General features: G+C 46.7%; 1 protein-coding gene across 1 annotated transcript; it reads right to left on the bottom strand.

The window, feature by feature from the left end:
* On the bottom strand, positions 1–12,468 carry SPATA31G1 (SPATA31 subfamily G member 1). The gene is made up of 5 exons (XM_024763012.1): positions 12,418–12,468; positions 10,612–10,752; positions 3,704–3,778; positions 3,180–3,297; positions 1–1,520 (listed from the first exon to the last, which is right to left on the bottom strand). Exons 1-5 carry the CDS (start codon positions 12,466–12,468, stop codon positions 1–3), a joined length of 1,905 nt encoding a protein of 634 aa, XP_024618780.1.
* Positions 12,469–16,764: the final 4,296 nt, after the last annotated feature.

Genomic DNA, 16,764 nt, shown 5'->3' with positions numbered 1-16,764 from the left:
CTACCAGCCTTTTCTCTGCTGACTGGATTTGGTGGGCAGGGGTCCATGGGTACCCAGAAATTTGGCTAACATCCTTTGGAGACCCCTGGTAGGGGGAGCCTGAGGTGTGGGGGAGGAAAGACGCTTCTGGGCCCAAGGGCAGTGCTTACAGTGCCAAGGGGCCAGGATGTCACCAGCTCCCAGCCTTGCCCCTCTCTGATCTTGGGAACCTGAAGGCTTGGAGTGAGGCTGCGGGGAGGGAGCAGTGTGTCGAGAGCTCTGGTCCCTGTGCTGAGATCTTTGCAAAAGTCTGCTTACAGGGACCTCTGCTAGTCTGGCCTGGGCTAGGTGGCTTTTCCCTGTAACTGTTGTTGACCCCAATTTTGCATCCCCTTCTCCGTGGTCTCCTCCTTTGGGTTTCCTGGGGCTCTCTCTCTTTTTGGCTGAAGATAGAGCCGAAGCCTTGTTCTGTCTCTTGCCTGAGGCTGGAACCTCAGGGTATGAGGGCTCTTCTAGGCCTGGGCAGTGAACACATGACCCCTGGGATGACATCTTCACATTCATTCTTTGCTCTTTCTGAGACTCTTGTTCTGCCCTGCCAGACTTCCATAGCTGAGGTTGGATAGAGGAGTGGGAGTGATAACAGTGGGGGACCTGGACAGGCTGAGTTACTGTGCTCTGAGGTTTAGGGGGATGACAGCTTGAAGAGTTGGGGCACAGACTGAGGGGATGAATCTGCTGTGGTGGGCAAGAAGAGAGTCTCCGGGTGGCTTGAGTTGTGGAGCTCAGGGCAGGGGAGCTGCCAAATGATTGACTTGGGCCAAGAGATCTGGAAGCAGGGCTCTGCTGTAGTTTCTTCAGCCTGAGTTCTAACTCTTTACTCCAGTGCCAGGCCTGGATCCCAGAGTGTGTGGGCACCTTTGGGACAGCCTCACCCTGGGAGGATGGAGTCTCTGCCTTAGCCCCTGGGAACAGCTCTCCCTTGGGTAGGCCAGGCTGGTTGGACTCAATCTTCAGAGCTTCAGCTTGGGTGGGAGGCCAGGGTACTGGCTGGAGGGGATCCACTGCTGGAAGGCTGGGGTCCTGGGGGATCCCTCTTTGTTGCACATTCCTCCACACAAACTCAAGGTCAATGTGTGGATCTGGTAGAGGAGCAGAGAGTGACCTGGGGATTGGGGCTGGGAGTTCAGTGGTCCAGCAGTTCCCTCTCTGCTCCACTGTTTCCCCCTCAGGTTTACAGTTGCATTGGTCTCCAATAGGCTCACTTGTGTGAGACTTTGACATAGAGTTTGGGCATGGGCTGGGACCCCACAATGGGGACACAGGAACACAACAGGTTTCTTTCTGCTCCATGTGCCCCGCAGTAGGCTCACAGTCAGATTGGACTCCCAAGGGGTTGGCTCCACGTGGATCTTGAGGTAAACTGCAAGCCCGGAGCTCAGAGGCCCAGGAGTTCTTTCTCCTTTCTATGTCCCCACATGTAGCTTCAGAATCAAACAGGACCCCCGTAGGGCTAACTCTGAGGGAATCCAGTACAAGAACTGCGGGTGGGCTGAAGGCCAGAGATGGCGATTCAAAAGCCCAGGAATTCCGGGAATGATCAGTGTCCTTCCATGCAGTTTCTGACCCAGTGACCCCTCCCACAAGATTGATTCTGTGGGGTTCTAGAATAGGAGCTAGAGATGGGCTGTGGCCAGGGCCTGGAGATTCTGAGGTCCAGAGGTTGTCTGTCTGCCTCATGGCCTCCCACGAAGCTTTGGACTCAGACAAGACTGCCTGGGCACCCGTTCCTAGGGACTCCAGCAGAGAGGCTGAGGGAAGGCTGGGAGATGAAACTGGGTCTGCAGAGACCCAAAGATTTTCTCTACTCTGCATGCCCTTCCACGGAGTCTCAGATCCTGATGGGACACATGCAGGCATGGTTCCATGGAGTCCTGGGTCGACGTCCAAGGCTGGGGGCTCAAAGGCCCAAAGGTTTGTTGAATTTTCTCTGCATCTCCACTGGGGCTCATATCCAGATGGATCTCCCAGGGGACTGCCTCCCTGGAGTTCTGGCAGGGGATGTGGGGGAGGGCAGGGGGCTGGCGTTGGGAGCTGAAAGGCTTGAGTACTCTCTTTATGTCCTGTGGTTCCCCACTGAGTCTCATATACAGGTGGAACTTCCAGGGTGCTTGTTCCTTGAGGCTCTGTCATGGGGGCTACAGATTGGCAAGGGACTGAGGTCGGAGGCTCAGAGATCTGAGGATTCTCTCTTCGCCTTGTGGTTTCCCAGAGGGCTTCAGGTCCAGAGAGGCCTCCTATAGGGCTGACTCCTTGGCATTCTGGCAGAGAAGTTGGGGTTAGGCTGGGAGCTGGCACTGCTGGCTCAGGGGTTTTGGGGTCCTCATTTTGCCCCGTGGTCCTCCATGGGGCCTCAGACCTAGTTAGGTCTCCCAGAAGGCTAGCAGGATTTTCTGCTAGGGAGGCACAGAGTGAGTCTGGAATGTGTTGTTGGAGGCCAGGATCCCATGGCACCTTCCACCAGACCTCAGATGAATGGAAGAGTTTGGAGGGCCTGGTTCTTTGGAGGTTAGGCTGTGGGTGCAGGGCTTGATCCTCAGAGACCCAAGGGACCTCTCTCTGCTGTGTAAGCCACTGTGTGTTTGCCTCAGTGCCAGATAGGACTCTCTTATGGTCCATGGGAAAGAATTTAAGTTGGAGGGGAAGTGATGGGACAGGAGGGGAAGATGGGGAGGGAAGTTGCTGAGGGTCAGAGGCCATTCCTTCCAAATCTTCTGTAGTATGGACTTCATGTGTAGGAAGTGGGGTTGGGGAGCAATACTGGGGAAGCAGCAATACTGGGGTTCTAGGCAGGAAGGCAAACTTATTAAAGAAGACAGAAGGACTGACAGACAACTTCAGGGGAGAGAGGCCACCTGAGCTCAGGAAGATGGCCTCCAAGGACTCACTGTGCAGAGAGGGGAGACCCCAGAAGAGCTGGCTTTCTCTCTGCTGTAGGTGGCTCCCTGATGCTGTCTTGTGCCTCACAGGCAGGTTGGTCAAGATCTGAAAGGTGGGGAAGGATCTGGAAGGGTCTGGGGTCTGCGTGAGTACTTGCTCTAGTGTCCCTATGGCCTTGTGGAGGCCCTCAGAATCACAGGATGGCTGGGATGGGGCTGTGGTGGCTTGTTCTCCAATAAGAGCTTCTTTGGGAAGAGAACATGGCTTCAGTGGATCCAGAGATACCTCCTCTTCCTCCTCCTCCTCTTCTTCTTCCTCCCCTGACTTCTGCTTCCACAGGCGATCAAAGAAAGCCACGCGGTACAGAAGTGGTAGGCCCTGGGGAGTGGAGAAAGATACAATCTTTCTGGGGAGTGGAGAAAGATACAATCAAGCATGAAGCCTTTTTCAGAGACACAAGATGTACCGTTAAGCCCTCAGTCTTTGTTCTACAGTGAGTGAACAGTTGCTCACTGGGGCCCACATCTGTGGACAATAGTCACTTACCCATCTGGTGTTAATGGCCATTACCCAACTACATTTGGAGATCGGCATTCCCTTACATAACCCCACATCTAGGGTCAATGATCATTCAGCTGGCTTGAAATCTAGTGTTAATGGTCACTCACCCAGCCTCACATTTAAGGCTTATAGTCACTCTTTTGAGCCCACATTGATGTCAATGATTCCTTACCTGAACTCATGTGGTGAGTCATTTACCCAGCTGCACACCTATGTCACCCACCTTGCCTTGCATCTTGTCCCCAGAGTACCAGGGCTGAAGCTGTCGCCATCTCCCAAGCTGCCACCACCTCTGGATCTGCCAAACCACGAACAAGAATAGTGTTACCAGGTTCCCTGGACTCAGAAGGCAGCTGCTGCCACAGTGTCTGCAGGCCAGGGCATGGGTCAACTGGCCCCAGAGAAGCCCCACGTCCCCCTCAGCCCCAAGCAGGCCCTCTGGCAGCCATTCCATTTTCCTCAGCCTAGTGGCAGTTTACCCTGAGGTCATCACTGCATCACAGAACAAAGAACTCCCATCCCCCACATACCTAACAGCAGTCTCTGTGAATTTACAGCCCAAAAATTGCGCCCACCAGACAACTCATACTTTATTCAGTGAAAGCTTAGTGGTCCCCTTTTGTCTTGATTACCAAGGTCAGAATTATCTTCAGGCATTGTGGTTGAGGACATGGATTCTAGCATCAAACTACCTTATTCAAATCCTAGCTCTGCCACTTCCTACCTGTGAAATCTCAAACTACTTTATCTTTCAGTGCCTCAGTTATCTCATCTGTAAAATGGGGATAATATTATTACTTACCACATAGGGTTGTTTTGAGGGTTAAATGAAAACATGTATATGCTTAGAGTAGTACATAGTATATGCTATGTTAAAACATTATTTCTTTTTTTGCCATAAATGATCAATAACCAATCTATAACAAGAATAGAATAGAGGAGAGTTTTATTTGAGCCAAGCTGAAGACTGTAGCCCAGGAGACAGCCTCTCAGCTCTGAGGAACTGCTCCCAAGAAGCCTGTTTTCCAGCACAGCTTTATATCTTGTCAGAACAAAGGACATCAAACATGACAGGGGTACATTCCTTCAACGTTTCAAAAAAGACAGATTAGCTCGTACACAGCAAGTCAGTATGACCTTGGTGCCTGGGAAGGGAGCCTTATCGTCAAAGGAGTACTAGCATTGACATCCCAGGAAGGAAGGCATTTATCTCTAGTTTCATAACAGATATTCTTTACTTCTGGACAATGCACCCTTTTCTTTCTTTCTTTCTTTTTTTTTTGCATGCTTTTCTTTAATGATTAAAGCAGATGTGCAATGTATGTTTGATAGACCACAAGACAGGCTTGTAGTTAGTATAAAGTTCAAGTCAAATCATATATAAGCCAGAATGACTTCCCTATACCTCAGTATATGAAAATTTCTTCCATCACTTTTAAGGTTCCTGATTACACACCTCATTCCATCTTTAATAGATGGAGTCTGTTTCCTCTTTTACATCTCATGTCTTTAGGTTGCCCGAGACCTTTTTCACAAATATTCATGTTAAGGATGACAAATCAAACATGTTTGACCCTTTTTTTTTCATTTGCCCCTCTTTTCCCTAAAACCACCACTCTGTTTCACGTCAACTCCTCTTTTTAGGGTCAAACTTCAACATCTGCCTTTGCAGTCCAATTCAATGCCTCTCTTCTCACCCCATCCCCCATCAACTGCCCGCTTAGTCTGGTAGAAGAGCGCTGAGCTGAAGTTGAGGAGACTTGGATTTTCTAGCTCTGTCACTGTTTGGCCATGTAATCTTGGGCAAGAAAGTTTTCTCCATGGCTACCATGATTTGGACTAGATTTATTCATTCAGAGAATATTAAGTGCTTACTATGGATCAGGTATCGTGCTCAGGCTGGAGGAGGCAGAAGTAAGACAGGGTCCCTGTGCTAAAGTAGGTCCCATTTCAGTGAGGGAAACAGTCAAATAATAGACAAGTAAAATAGAGATATGTACAGGGTATTAAGGGGTGTGGAGGACATCTAACCACCTTGGGATAGGGGGTTGCTTGTCAGGGGGTGCTTCCCAGAAGAGATGACCAGTGCTTGCTTGGTTTGAGGAATCAAGAAAATGAGAGTGTAGGGAAGAGAGGACAATCCAAGCAGTAGAAACAGCCTGTGTAAAGGTGGTGGGTCAGAGAAACCATGTCCCATTAGGGAAATTGAAGGTGTTGCAGTGCAGCTGTAGTATTAGTTGAGGGTTGGGGAAGCAGTAGGATAGACAAGATCACAAAAGGCCCTGAATACCAGACTAAGAAGTTGGAAATTTATCCTGAAGGTGATGGGAAATAATTGAAAATTTTTGAGCAGGGAAGAGACAAGATCAAGTTTGTGTCTTGGAAAGAACACTCTGGCTATATTGAGGGCAAAGAGATTGGTTAGGGAAACTTTGCTTTAGTTTAGGCAAAATGAAAGATGAGGCCTGAACCAAGGCAGTGATGGTGGGAATGGAGAATAACAGGTTCAAGTAGAATTCTAAAGTTATAGTTGATTAGACTTAGTTACCAGTGGGATAGGGTGGAGTAGGGAGGGAGTTGAGAATGACTCTAGGGATTCTGACTTGGGGAACTGGGTGTGTATGTTAGTGACATTTTACTGAGGTAAGTAACACAAACCTGGTAACCAATTTAGGGTGAGGGGACAATGTGTTCCATTTTAGACATTTGCATCTGAGGTTCCTGTGACAAGGAAATGTCAGGCAGGAGGCAGATAGATACATGTATCTGAAGCTTGGGAAAGTAGTCTGTGGGGGAGATATAAATTTGACAGCCACCAGTATATATGTAGCAGCTGAAACCATAAAACAGCTTAAAGGTACATACTGATATTTAACATTTGGCCCAGACAATGTGGCCAGCAGTTTTTTGTTTTTTTTTTAAACTTGAATGGTCAACATTATAAGATTAGTAGATTGTACGTAATAATATTTTTGGCTTAAAATCTGGCAACATAGGGCTCTCATTCCCACAAAGTAATAACCATTAATTAATTAATTAATTTTATTTATTTATTTTTGGCTGCATTGGGTCTTTATTGCTGTGCACAGGCTTTCTCAAGTTGTGGTGAGTGGCGGCCGCTCTTCGTTGCGGTGCGCGGGCTTCTCATTGTGGTGGCTTCTCTTGTTGCAGAGCATGGGCTCTAGGCGCAGGCTCAGTAGTTGTGGCGCACGGGCTTAGTTGCTCCGCAGCATGTGGGATCTTCCCAGACCAGGGATCGAAGCTGTGTCCCCTGCATTGGCAGGCAGATTCTTAAACACTATGCTACCAGGGAAGCCCAGTAAAGACCATTGAGAGCTAAGTAGCAGGGGCTCCCTTAGTGGCCATGTGCTTTCCAGTTCACCATGTTCTCTTTGTTAAAGCCGAGGCTGAGGGCTAGTTGCTGTTTATCATTGTGCCTATGGTTTTGTTGTTTTCTTACACTTGCCTATTTTTAGTCATTTGCATTACCTGCCCGGTATCTGAGTTTCCTACCTCTGGATGAATAAAGTAAGTTGAGTTCTGATAGGAAATAGAGAAGGCAATGCTGAATTCTGTGCTAGCTAATTTACATTTATGGCAGGATAATCTACTAAGTTGCTGTCTGCTACTCATTGCCAAAAGAGACATTCAGTAGGATAAAAAGGTAACTTTGCTCTCCTCTCTTCCAGGAATTCTAGGTTTCTTGTCTCATGGAATAGTTAATGGATTTTGAGTTTATTAGTCCCAAACTAAAGTTGCAATACACCTGCTGTACAACCTTATCCAGGCTCTCGTGTGGGAGGAGAATTTAATTTAGCTGGGTGCTCTTCAGAAGGAGAAGATGGAGGAGATGCTGGGTGGAAAGAAGAGAAGTTGCCCAAGGATAGCAGTGGGTTCAGGGACTTGGGAAAAAAGAGATATTGCAATAGGCTCCATGAGTGACAGAAGTCAATTAGGAGGCAGCAGGGCTTCTGATGGGGAGAGCTGATTTAATAGGGCACTAAACATCTAGTACATAGTCTTGGGAACTGCAGCAAAAGATGCTGATATATATACTTGGTAGAGATGCTGTGGAGCCATTTGCCTTTGAATGGACTGTATGAGTTTAGATAATGCACATCCCAGTGGCAACCATGACAGGATCAAGACCCAAGTTTCTTTCCTAAGTGGTTTTTTTTTTTGGTCAATGTATATCCCATTAAAGAGGGGAAAAGCACCCTTCCCCAACCCAAATCATGATTAATATTAGATGTCTTCCAACCCTGGTAAATGAGAGTTTCGAACCAGGTTTAATTTAATTTAGAAAAATTAAGTAATGTGATGTTTCTTGTGGTTTCAGTGTTGTGGAACAAATTTATACTCTAACATTTATCTCATTTAATCTTTACAACTCTTTGAAGTAGGTATTGTTATATTCTTTCACATAGGAGAAACTGAGACACAAAGAAATTAACATATGTTAACTATTATCATTATTATTATATCTATATATCCATAGATATGTAGATATCCCAGAAGGCAGAGTTAGGGATTGAGAACCCCCTTGTATTGTGAGGAATCATTTGTATGTGACAGAAATTAAAATCCAGGGACTTCCCTGGTGGTCAGGTTGGTAAGACACTGTGCTCCCAATGCAGGGGGCTCAGATTCGATCTCTTGTTGGGGAACTAGATCTTGCATGCATGCTGCAACTAAGAGTTCGCATTGCTGCAACTAAGAAGCCTGCATGCCGCAACTAAAGATCCTGTGTGCCGCAACTAAGACCTGGTGCAGCCTAAATAAATAAATAATTTTAAAAAAAGAAATTAAAATCCAATTTAATCCAAATAAAAATCTGGTGTAAACAAATGGGAATGTATTGACTCATATCTGAACAATCCAGGGGTAGGGTTGGCTTCAGGCAATTGGATTGATGCAGAGATTCAATTCGATGTCATCGGGATTCAGTTTTCATTTCTTTTTCTTTCTTTTTTTTTTAAGATTTATTTTCTTAATTTCTTAATTTATTAATCTATTTACTTAGGCTGTGGCAGGTCTTAGTTGTGGCACATGGGATCTCCGTTGCAGCATGTGGAATCTTTATTTGCGGCATGCGAACTCTTAGTTGGGGCATGCATGTGGGATCTAGTTCCCTGACCAGGGATTGAATCTGGGCCCCCTGCCTTGGGAGCACAGAGTCTTTTTTTTTTAAAGTAATATCTTTTTTAAAATAATTAATTAACGAATTAATTTTTGGCTGTGTTGGGTCTTAGTTGCTGCGTGCAGGCTTTCTCTAGTTGTGGCAAGCAGGGGCTACTCTTCGTTGCGGTGCATGGGCTTCTCATTGTGGTGGCTTCTCTTGTTGCGGAGCACAGGCTCTAGGCATGTGGGCCTCAGTAGTTGTGGCATGTGGGCTCAGTAGTTGTGGCTCGTGGGCTCTAGAGCGCAGGCTCAGTAGTTGTGGCGCATGGGCTTAGTTGCTCCGCGGCATGTGGGATCTTCCCGGACCAGGGCTCGAACCTGTGTCCCCTGCATTGGCAGGCAGATTATTAACCACTGCACCACCAGGGAAGTCCCTGGGAGCACAGAGTCTTAGCCACTGGACCACCAGGGAAGTCCCTGACTCTCTGTCTTCTGTGCTGACTTTATTTTTAGGTGTTGTGTGGTAGCAAGTTCAAGTGAAGCTGAAAATGTGGTGTTGCTATGACAATATTGTGCTTATGGGTTCCAGCTGGTCATGCATACATCATTGAACTACTCACTGAACTGTACACAGGGGAACAGGATGCTTCCTCTGGCAGGTCTGAGTCACATACACATCCTTGGAGTAAGGGTATGGAGGGAAGAACACTATCTGCTCATGGCCTGAGACTGAAGAAGTGGGGGTCTGGTCGTTCCTCCAGAAAACATAGACATCCTGTTTCCAGAAAGGTGTATGCATGCTGGTATCAAAACAAAATAATAGAGATGTCCATTATAGCTCTAACTAGCCCATTCTGTTTTCTGGCCCAGAGTCATGCCAGATCTTTTGGGATCTGAGGCTTAAGTTAAAATGTGAATGCAGATCCTATGAAGGTTGGTGAAGGGGCTGGTTGGGGCCCAGGGCAGAGATCTTGAAGGAGGGAAATCTATGGGAAACCCAAACATCTGTGTGGATAACCTATTAAATGACCTAGACTCTCAATTCCTAGGCCTTTTCATCTCAGAGTCCTTTACCTCTGCTCCAATCCAGCTATGGCCATATCTGCAGCATCATCACCAGGAACCACTCTGCCTTCTGTCTTGCATCACCCTGTGATTTCAACCTCCAGACTTGTCCTAAAATGCCAACTCTTCAACCTCGTCAGGAGTCTAGCCCATTGCTCTTTCCGCTTTTTTCCCTGTCCATAAGAAACCTCTTGCCTTTATTTCCTCCCTCTCCAAGATAGACTTCATGGTTCATCACCTAATCAACATCTATCAATTCATTCTCCTTTCATCATTTCCACCTGGCAAAATCCCAACTCTGCCTCTGCCAGAACTGCCCTCTAGGAAGGCAGAGGTCAGCATTATTGGATAAAATCACACTTATAGGTAAGTTGGTGGCCACCATAAACTTACGGTCTACAACTAATGGGCAACTCCATCATCACTTGAAATACATTTATTTATGCATTCCATTTATTAAGTGCCTGCTATGCGCTAGGCACTGTTCTAAGTGTTTGGGATACATGGGTGATCAAAACAGGCAAAGCTTCCTGGGAATTCCCTGGTGGTCCAGTGGTTAGTTACATCATTTATTCCTTAGTAAACTCTCCCATCCTACTCAAAATAAATTCAAACCTTTACTTTCCTCAACTTCTCTTTCTCCTGGCCTCTAGCAGATATGGTAGTCCTCTACTTTTCAGAGGAACCAGGAGCCATCCAATGCGAACTTTTCATCATCAAAAACCATTGCCTCCGATTTCCTTTCTTCCTGTTAGAGTGAAAGGTGTGTTCCTTTGTGAGACCTTCCTTGACCCTCCCAAGCTAGGACGGGTGCCCTCATCCTCCCCTCCCCCACCAGCACTTTCCGCACTAGATTGTTTAACTTGCGTCTTAATTATGTCGTCTACCACGTTCACCGCTTTAACCCAAACATCTGACGCTTAGTATCTGGTTGGAGCTCAGTACCCATGGGAGAGGGCCTGCTGCGGGGCGGGGCCTGCGCCGGGGAGGGCGCAGGGAGCGGGGCGGGGGCAGCCTCAGGGCTGTCCCCTCAGGCTTCTTGGAGGCCGCCTCCAGGCGACACCTCAGGACGCTGAAGTAAGCATCCTAGAGACCAGAGCTCACAGCCAAGATTCGGGTGAGGCTTTTCGGACTCCCCAGCGCCGGTTCCGCGGCAGGACTCCCTCATCCGTGGGGCCTCTGGATGGGGCGTCTGCGCCCAGGTGCCGCCGCGGAACCCGCCAGCGTCCACGCGCGGCCGTGGCTTCGGCTTCCTAAGCTACCCCACTGGTTTTTCTCCCTTTCCCTCCGCCTCACCTCTCCCCTTCCCTGACCACTCTTTCCTTTCCCTCCTTTCCCTTTCCCACCTCCTCCAGAGGGGTGCCGAGTAAAAGGCTTGGCCAGCAACTCAGCTCCAGCGGCCGCGCGGGCTCGGCACGCTCTTATCCCCTGCCCCTGAGGGGCCCAGTGTCCTGAAAATGTCAGGACTGGTCAGGACAGTGAGACCTGACGGAACCGCCCCTCCGGGAGGGGCCATCGTCCTCAGGAGGGTGGTACACACCGTCCGGGAGGAGTTGTTTCAAGCGGGATGACGGCAGCGGGGAGGCCGCGGGGCTGGGATAGTGGGAGCGGAGGGCGGAGCCGGGCGCGGAGCCGGGCGCGGCCCGTTAGCCCGGCTGTGGGCGGGCCGAGGTGAGGCCGAGTCCTGAGGGCCGGCGGGACAGGCTTCTACAAGGCAGGAAGATCCTAGGCCACTGCTCTCACATCTCAGGCGCTGGTCCTTTGCTGCATTTATTGGGGGCTTACTATGTGTCAGGTCCTGTACTTGATAGGAACTCTAGCTGTGTCCCGCTAGAGGTAAGAGGAAATGTTACTTTTTAAAAAACAGTTTTTCCCGTTATGATACTATTCTATACCGAATTTAGAATATATAAAAAAGTAGAAGAAAGAATCCCATAAACTTTCAATCTCAAAATAATTTCCATAGCATCTTGACGTAGTTCTTTCCAGACTTGGCTATTCACATTTTTACAGCGTTTAAATAAATGTAGGTTTTCGTAAGGTAAGAAAGCTGTTAATATTTTTTATTTTATTTTCTAAAAATAAATTTATTTATTTTAGGCAGCGTTGGGTCTTCGTTTCTCCACGCGGGCTTTCTCTAGTTGCCGCGAGCGGTGGCTACTCGTGGTGCGCGGGCTTCTCATTGCGGTGGCTTCTCTCTGTGCGAAGCACAGGCGTTAGGTGCGCGGGCTTCAGTAGTTCTGAACGCAGGCTGAGTAGTTGTGGCTCACAGGCTCTAGAGCGCAGGCTCAGTAGTTGTGGCGCACGGGCTTAGTTGCTCCATGGCATGTGGGATCTTCCCAGACCAGGGATCGAACCCGTGTCCCCTGCATCGGCAGGCGGACTCTCAACCACCGTGCCACCAGGGAAACCCCCCTGGCTAATTCTTAATTGTCCTTCTATCCCAATTCAGGCATCATCTCAGAAAATTTACCCTGAAGGTCTGGTTTGGGCTAAATGTCCCTTTTTCCTGCTCTACATGGTGAAACCAAGTGGGGCCCTGTGGAGCTTCCAGGCATGGAGGCCTTTTTTTGTCCCCCGTTTCTTGTAGGCAAGACTCCAGCCTCCATGACATTCCCCGAGTTCCAAAGGGCAGATTCGAACAGTTGCTAATCAAGGAAGGAGCAGCCACAAAACCACCTGAGGCAAGATTAAAGGGATTAGAGAAGCTCATTAAGATTAGGAGACTTGAGACCCTCCACACACCCTCACCTTGTCAGCAACCCCACCCTTGGAGCCGACCAGACCCAGTGTTGTAGCCATTTTGAAACTTCGCAGAAGAAGAATGCAAGACTGTTACTGCCTTTATCCTTATTGCATACCTGTGACCACGAGTTCCAACTATAAGACCTCTCCCTGTTCCCCAGGGAGGGGGGCACAGTTCTTGAGGTGCTAGCCTGCTGTGGTCCCCTCTCTGCCTGGCAAAGAATAAAGCCACCCTTTCTTTCTCCTCCAGAACTCTGTCTCCATATCTCGTATCTCATTTCGGCATCGGTGTACAAGAAGCCAATATTTTGGCACCAACAGTGATTATCTCTGTCTTTTCATTTAAAACATCCTTCAAAACCCTTTAAATCTATTACTTTGTGTATAATGACTTTCTTTTAAAAATTAATTAATTATATTTATTTTTGGCTGCAATGGGTCTTTGTTGCTGGGTGCAGGCTTCCTCTAGTTGCAGAGAGCAGGGGCTATTCTTCATTGTGGTGCACGGGCTTCTCATTGTGGTGGCTTCTCTTGTTGCAGAGCATGGACTCTAGGCACATGGGCTTCAGTTGTGGCACGTGGGCTCAGTAGTTGTGGCTTGCAGGCTTAGTTACTTCACAGCATGTGGGATCTTCCTGGACCAGGGATTGAATCCGTGTCCCCTGCATTGGCAGGCGTATTCTTAACCACTGTGCCACCAGGGAAGTCCCTATAATGACTTCCTTATAATTTCAATAGCAGCAGTCTGAGCATGTCTTATTTTTCAGTTTGTAGTCTTCCTAGACTTTTGCTTATGGAGGTCTGTTTCCTTGTATGTTTGATATATTTTACTAGGAGCTCATTTGGTTATACTTTTAAACTTTGTAAATCCTGAAGGGCCTGGATTGAGATGATTTGTCTTGGTTTCTCCTGGGTGCTAAGGTACTTGACCAGCCTGGAATTATTGTTTTTTTTCTTTGATTGACTATGTTTATTTCTCAGACTATGAGAATGGTGTAAATTCACATCCCGGGTCTTCATGAAACTAGGGCTATGATTATAAATTATTAGGGAAAACTATTAGTATTAATGTTGTTAGTGTTTCCACTCAAGTTTTGCTAATTCTGTTTCTCAAATCTGTCTCTTCTCCCAATTTGATGTGAAAACTTGGCCTCTGTGCACTGGTGCTGAATCGAATCGAATCTCAGAGACTGAGTTTTGGGTGAAGTAGAAAAAAATAGCTTTATTGCTTTGCCAGGCAAAGGGGGACACATAGGGCTCATGTCCTCAAAAACTGTGTGTCCCAACCCGGGGTGTGGTGGGGGGGCACTTGGTGAGGAGTTTTATAGCAGTGGCTCAAGGGTGGGGTTGCTGATAAGGATCAGGGTGTGCGCAAGGCCTGCATTCCTTTAATCTGGCCTCAGGTGGTCTTCTTGATGAGCTTCTGTGGTTCTCAGGGTTATCAAACTGTGACCTTCTCTCTGGAATGAAGAATGCTTCATCAAGTAGTTAACATCTTCCATTTGTTGGGGGTTTTAGTTTAGAAGAGCTCAAAGATATTGTTATGTGTATCCCTTGAGGCGAGGAGGAACCAGGACCCTGCCCCAAGGCTGCACTGTTGTTTCTTGACTGCTCCTCCCTTGTCTCTGCATCGCCTCCCTTCCCTAATTAGCAGCTCTTTGAACCTGTCCTTTGGAACTAAGGGAAGGTCATGGAGACTGAAGCCTATTTCCTACAAACAAGAAATAGGGGACACAGAAAGACTTCCATGCCCAGGAGCCTCATAAGGTCCTGCTTGGTTTCACATTCTTAGTGTCACCAGGGACAAATTGGTTTTTTATGGCTTTGTTTCCAGCATGCAGATTTTTTTTGTTCACGTGTTCACAATATAGCCCTTTTGGTTGCCTGGCTTTATGTGCAGTTCTCAGATTCAGCTCCCCTACTTTGTCAAGTCTAAATACTATGCCTTGGTGGGGCTGATAACCAGCAAACTTTAGGTTTCTGGGTTGGGCATATTTTTAGGGCAGCCCTAGTGTCTGTGTTGGCTTTCCATCTAATTTTGGCTCTAGAATTTCTTTCTTCCTCCTTTCCTCACCTCTTTCCCTCTTTCCCTTCCCCTCTCTTTTTTTCCCTTTCTCTCTTCTTCTCTCCCTCCCTCCCTCCCTGTCTCCTTTCTTCTTTCTTTCTTTCTTTCTCTCTTTCTTGCCTTCTCTTTCTCTCTTTCTTTCCATTTCTTTCTCTCTCTCTGTCCCTCTCTCTTTCTTTCTCTCTCTCTCCTCCCTTCCTTCCCTCCTTTCTTCCTTCCTTCCTTCCTCCCTCCCCTTATAAAAGTGTATTTGTTCTAGTTAAGCCAGCATTTGGATTTTTGCAGTGCAAGGGCATTTCATAACATCTAGCCTAGTTAAATAGCCAGAAATGGAAATCTTATAGACTTCATTTTAAAAATTGGATTCTATTTCAAGCTTACGTGCAGATTTTTACCATGGAATCTCTGTCAAATACTTTTTTGCTTTTCTTTTGGTTATATTTAAAATGAGTGTTTTTTGTTTTGTTTTGTTTTTTTAAATCAGAGTAATATATGAACATTGCTTTGAAAGTCAGATAGTAATTTCTTTTAACAAAAAGCAGGCTTGGGAATTCCCTGGCCATCCAGTGATTAGGACTTGGCACTTTAACTGCTGGGACCTGGGTTTGATCCCTGGTAGGTGAGCTGAGATCCCGCAATCCGTTCAGCGTGGGCAAGGCTAAAAAAAAAAAGGCAGACTCTTTGCTCCCACCTTCTTCTACTGCAAGCTCTGCTTACCAGAGGTAACCACTTTAAGTTCTTTCGGCTATTTTTTGCATTGTTCACATCCTTATTTTTTTATTTTTAAAAATAAGTTTAGGGCTTCCCTGGTGGCGCAGTGGTTGAGAGGCCGCCTGCCAATGTAGGGGACGTGGGTTTGTGCCCCGGTCCAGGAGGGTCCCACATGCCGCGGAGCGGCTGGGCCCGTGAGCCATGGCCGCTGAGCCTGCGCATCCGCAGCCTGTGCTCCGCAACAGGAGAGACCACAGCAGTGAGAGGCCCGCGTACAGCCAAAAAAAAAAAAGTTTATTCATTTATTTATTTTTGGCTGTGTTGGGTCTTTGTTGCTGTGTGCAGGCTTCCCCTAGTTGTGGCAAGCGGGGGCTACTCTTCGTTGTTGTGCGCCGGCTTCTTATTGCGGTGGCTTCTCTTGTTGCGGAGCATGGGCTCTAGGCACACGGGCTTCAGTCGCTGTGGCACATGGGCTCAGTAGTTGTGGCTCGTGAGCTCAGTAGTTGTGGCTCGTGGGCTCTAGAGCGCAGGGGCAGTAGCTGTGGCGCACGGGGTTAGTTGCTCTGCAACATGTGGGATCTTCCCAGACCAGGGTTCGAACCTGTGTTCCCTGCACTGGCAGGTGGATTCTTAACCACTGAGCCACCAGGGAAGCCCCACATCCTTATTTTTAAGTAACAAACTTTTACCAATATTTCTTGATTTATTAATTTTAGACAGTATATATTGATTTTTTAATTGAAGTATAGTTGATTTACAATGTGTTAATTTCTGCTGTACAGCAAAGTGATTCAGTTATATATATTCTGTTTTGTATTCTTTTCCATTATGGTTTATTACAAGATAAAGAATTCCTTGTGCTATACAGTTGGTCCTTGTTTATCTATCTTATATATAGTAGTTTGTATCCATTAATCCCAAACTCCTACGTTATCCCTCCCCCACCCCCTTTCCCCTTTCGTAACTATAAGTTTGTTTTCTATCAAACACTTGATTTTAAATGTGTTACAGGACATGATCCATTTTCTCATAAATATTTTAAAGTATTTATATAGAAATCTCAAGTTTTTAACAACATACACAGTTGTTTCTTTATGTATTTTTTGGCATGTTATAGTTAACTGTGTCATTATTGTACACATAATGTTGTGTGTAATAACGTGCACTGCAATTGCTTTTGACAGATGATTTCCTTCATGTCGTGTGGAGGAAATTCACTTAAATGAGTCCTCACAGTTGACTACAGAGTGAGACCCAATGTTCAATGAGGGTCATCAACAATGCTGCAAAAGTCTGTTGTGAAAAAGTGCGTTTCTGAGTGATAAACACCAAAAGAATGCTCTACAGCAGACAAAAATGAAAAGGCTGGTGGTTGTGTGAAAAATTTTCAGATAGTAAAATGGACAATGTTAAGAGACATTTGAGCAAATATTAGGAGATATTAAGAGCAAATTTGGTAAGGAGTTTCCTTTCAACTGTCATTTCAACATGTAAGCAATATGAAAAAATAATTACTGAGACGTCTTTCATCCTTTTTGGTACTGTATTTGAAATCCAATGTATATTTTACACTTACA

The sequence above is a fragment of the Neophocaena asiaeorientalis genome, unplaced genomic scaffold (genome assembly GCF_003031525.2).
Source record: "Neophocaena asiaeorientalis asiaeorientalis breed wild unplaced genomic scaffold, Neophocaena_asiaeorientalis_V1.1 scaffold449, whole genome shotgun sequence".
Taxonomy (NCBI): Eukaryota; Metazoa; Chordata; class Mammalia; order Artiodactyla; family Phocoenidae; genus Neophocaena; species Neophocaena asiaeorientalis.
Note: the sequence above shows the minus strand (reverse complement) of the source record. Positions and strands in the feature narration are given on the sequence as shown.

Coding starts and splice junctions, on each gene's coding strand:
- SPATA31G1 (XM_024763012.1), bottom strand. CDS start 12,468: ATGGCTACAACACTGGGTCTGGTCGGCTCCAAGGGTGGGGTTGCTGAC. Junction 10,753..12,417: donor AGGGTGGGGTTGCTGACAAG/GTGAGGGTGTGT, acceptor TCTGGTCTCTAG/GATGCTTACTTCAGCGTCCT. Junction 3,298..3,703: donor GGGACAAGATGCAAGGCAAG/GTGGGTGACATA, acceptor TCCACTCCCCAG/GGCCTACCACTTCTGTACCG.